Source organism: Plasmodium cynomolgi, assembly GCF_000321355.1.
Source record: "Plasmodium cynomolgi strain B DNA, scaffold: 1229, whole genome shotgun sequence".
In the NCBI taxonomy this organism is placed as follows: Eukaryota; Apicomplexa; class Aconoidasida; order Haemosporida; family Plasmodiidae; genus Plasmodium; species Plasmodium cynomolgi.
Genome location: NW_004193211.1, coordinates 1 through 1,238, shown reverse-complemented (window position 1 = coordinate 1,238; position 1,238 = coordinate 1). Strand labels below are relative to the sequence as shown.

The following is a 1,238-nucleotide window of genomic DNA, read 5'->3' as shown; positions in this document are numbered from 1 at the left end:
TTTATTTCATATTTTAAATAATACATATTAACTGGGCTTAATTCCGTTTATTTCGATAATATGCAAAATTGGTCCTTATATATTCTAATATCATTTTTAATATATATATTCTTTGATATATATTTACAATTATTGTGAAAAAAATATTTAAGTATGTATGAATATTGCATACATATGTGAATCTCATATTTTTAATATATTTAGATAGATAATAAATTTAGACATATATACATTCTTTAGTGTATTATTACATAATCATTGAGAGCAATTATTTTTTTTTCACATACATTTATGACCTATTTTTAGTAAATAATAAAATTTGTGCAAAATAAATATTTAAGAATTCACGAAATTTTCCTTTTACTTATAATTATTTGAAAATGTCTTCAATAGAATTACCATCAGAAATTTTCTATCATAATTTGAAAACTTCCTATAACAAATTAGGACAATATATTCATGAATGTGATATACTACATCTCCTAAAAACCGATGATTCACAAATTATGAGTATTTGTGAAAATCTTGTACAATATCTAAAAAGTAATTATGCCAAAGAAAATGAAGAACATTTGAATGACCAGAATTGTAACCTTTTAAGCCTTTGGATATATGAACAGTTGTTTGAACATTTAGAAGATAGTTCTAACAGAGTCCTTATTACTTATGCTAATTTTCAGCATATGTTAAGCTATGTTTTTACAGGTGATAATAAAATCCAAGCCATTAAATGCTTGCGTCAGTTAGGTCAACTTGGTTCATTAAAAAATGAATGGAAAAAGAGTAAGGATCTTTATGATTATTGTGTCGATTATGATGAAATTATTAAAAAAGCTAGTTCTAGTTATGAAAAATGCAAGGAATATGAAGAATACATCCAAAAAAAATCTCCACTCTATAAAGAATTTGACAGATTATATATTCAAGCATATAAGAGCGAAAATAATGATTTATATAAGAAATGTAAAAATTACAACCCGATAATAGCGATACCTAAATTAGAATGTGACAAAAAAAATTTAGCACAAGAAATGTCAAATGCAGTTTCAGATGATCATAATTCATTAGTTTCTGCACAATTTTCTGGTAAAAATTCTAATTCTACAAAAACATTTGGCAATGTGTTACTGGGAGTAGCTGCAACTTCCATGATATCTGGCTTATTATATAAAGTAAATAAAATTATAATAAAAATATACCAACTTTATAAACTTCTTAATAAGTTATTTGCTATACGC

General features: G+C 24.2%; 1 protein-coding gene across 1 annotated transcript; it reads left to right on the top strand.

Moving 5' to 3' along the window:
• Positions 1-380: 380 nt before the first annotated feature.
• Positions 381-1,137, top strand: PCYB_007260 (hypothetical protein; the record flags this gene model as incomplete). Its single annotated transcript, XM_004228147.1, has 2 exons — positions 381-1,043; positions 1,069-1,137. The coding sequence occupies 2 exons, from the start codon at positions 381-383 to the stop codon at positions 1,135-1,137; spliced, it is 732 nt and encodes a 243-aa protein (XP_004228195.1).
• Between the last annotated feature and the right edge of the window lie 101 nt (positions 1,138-1,238).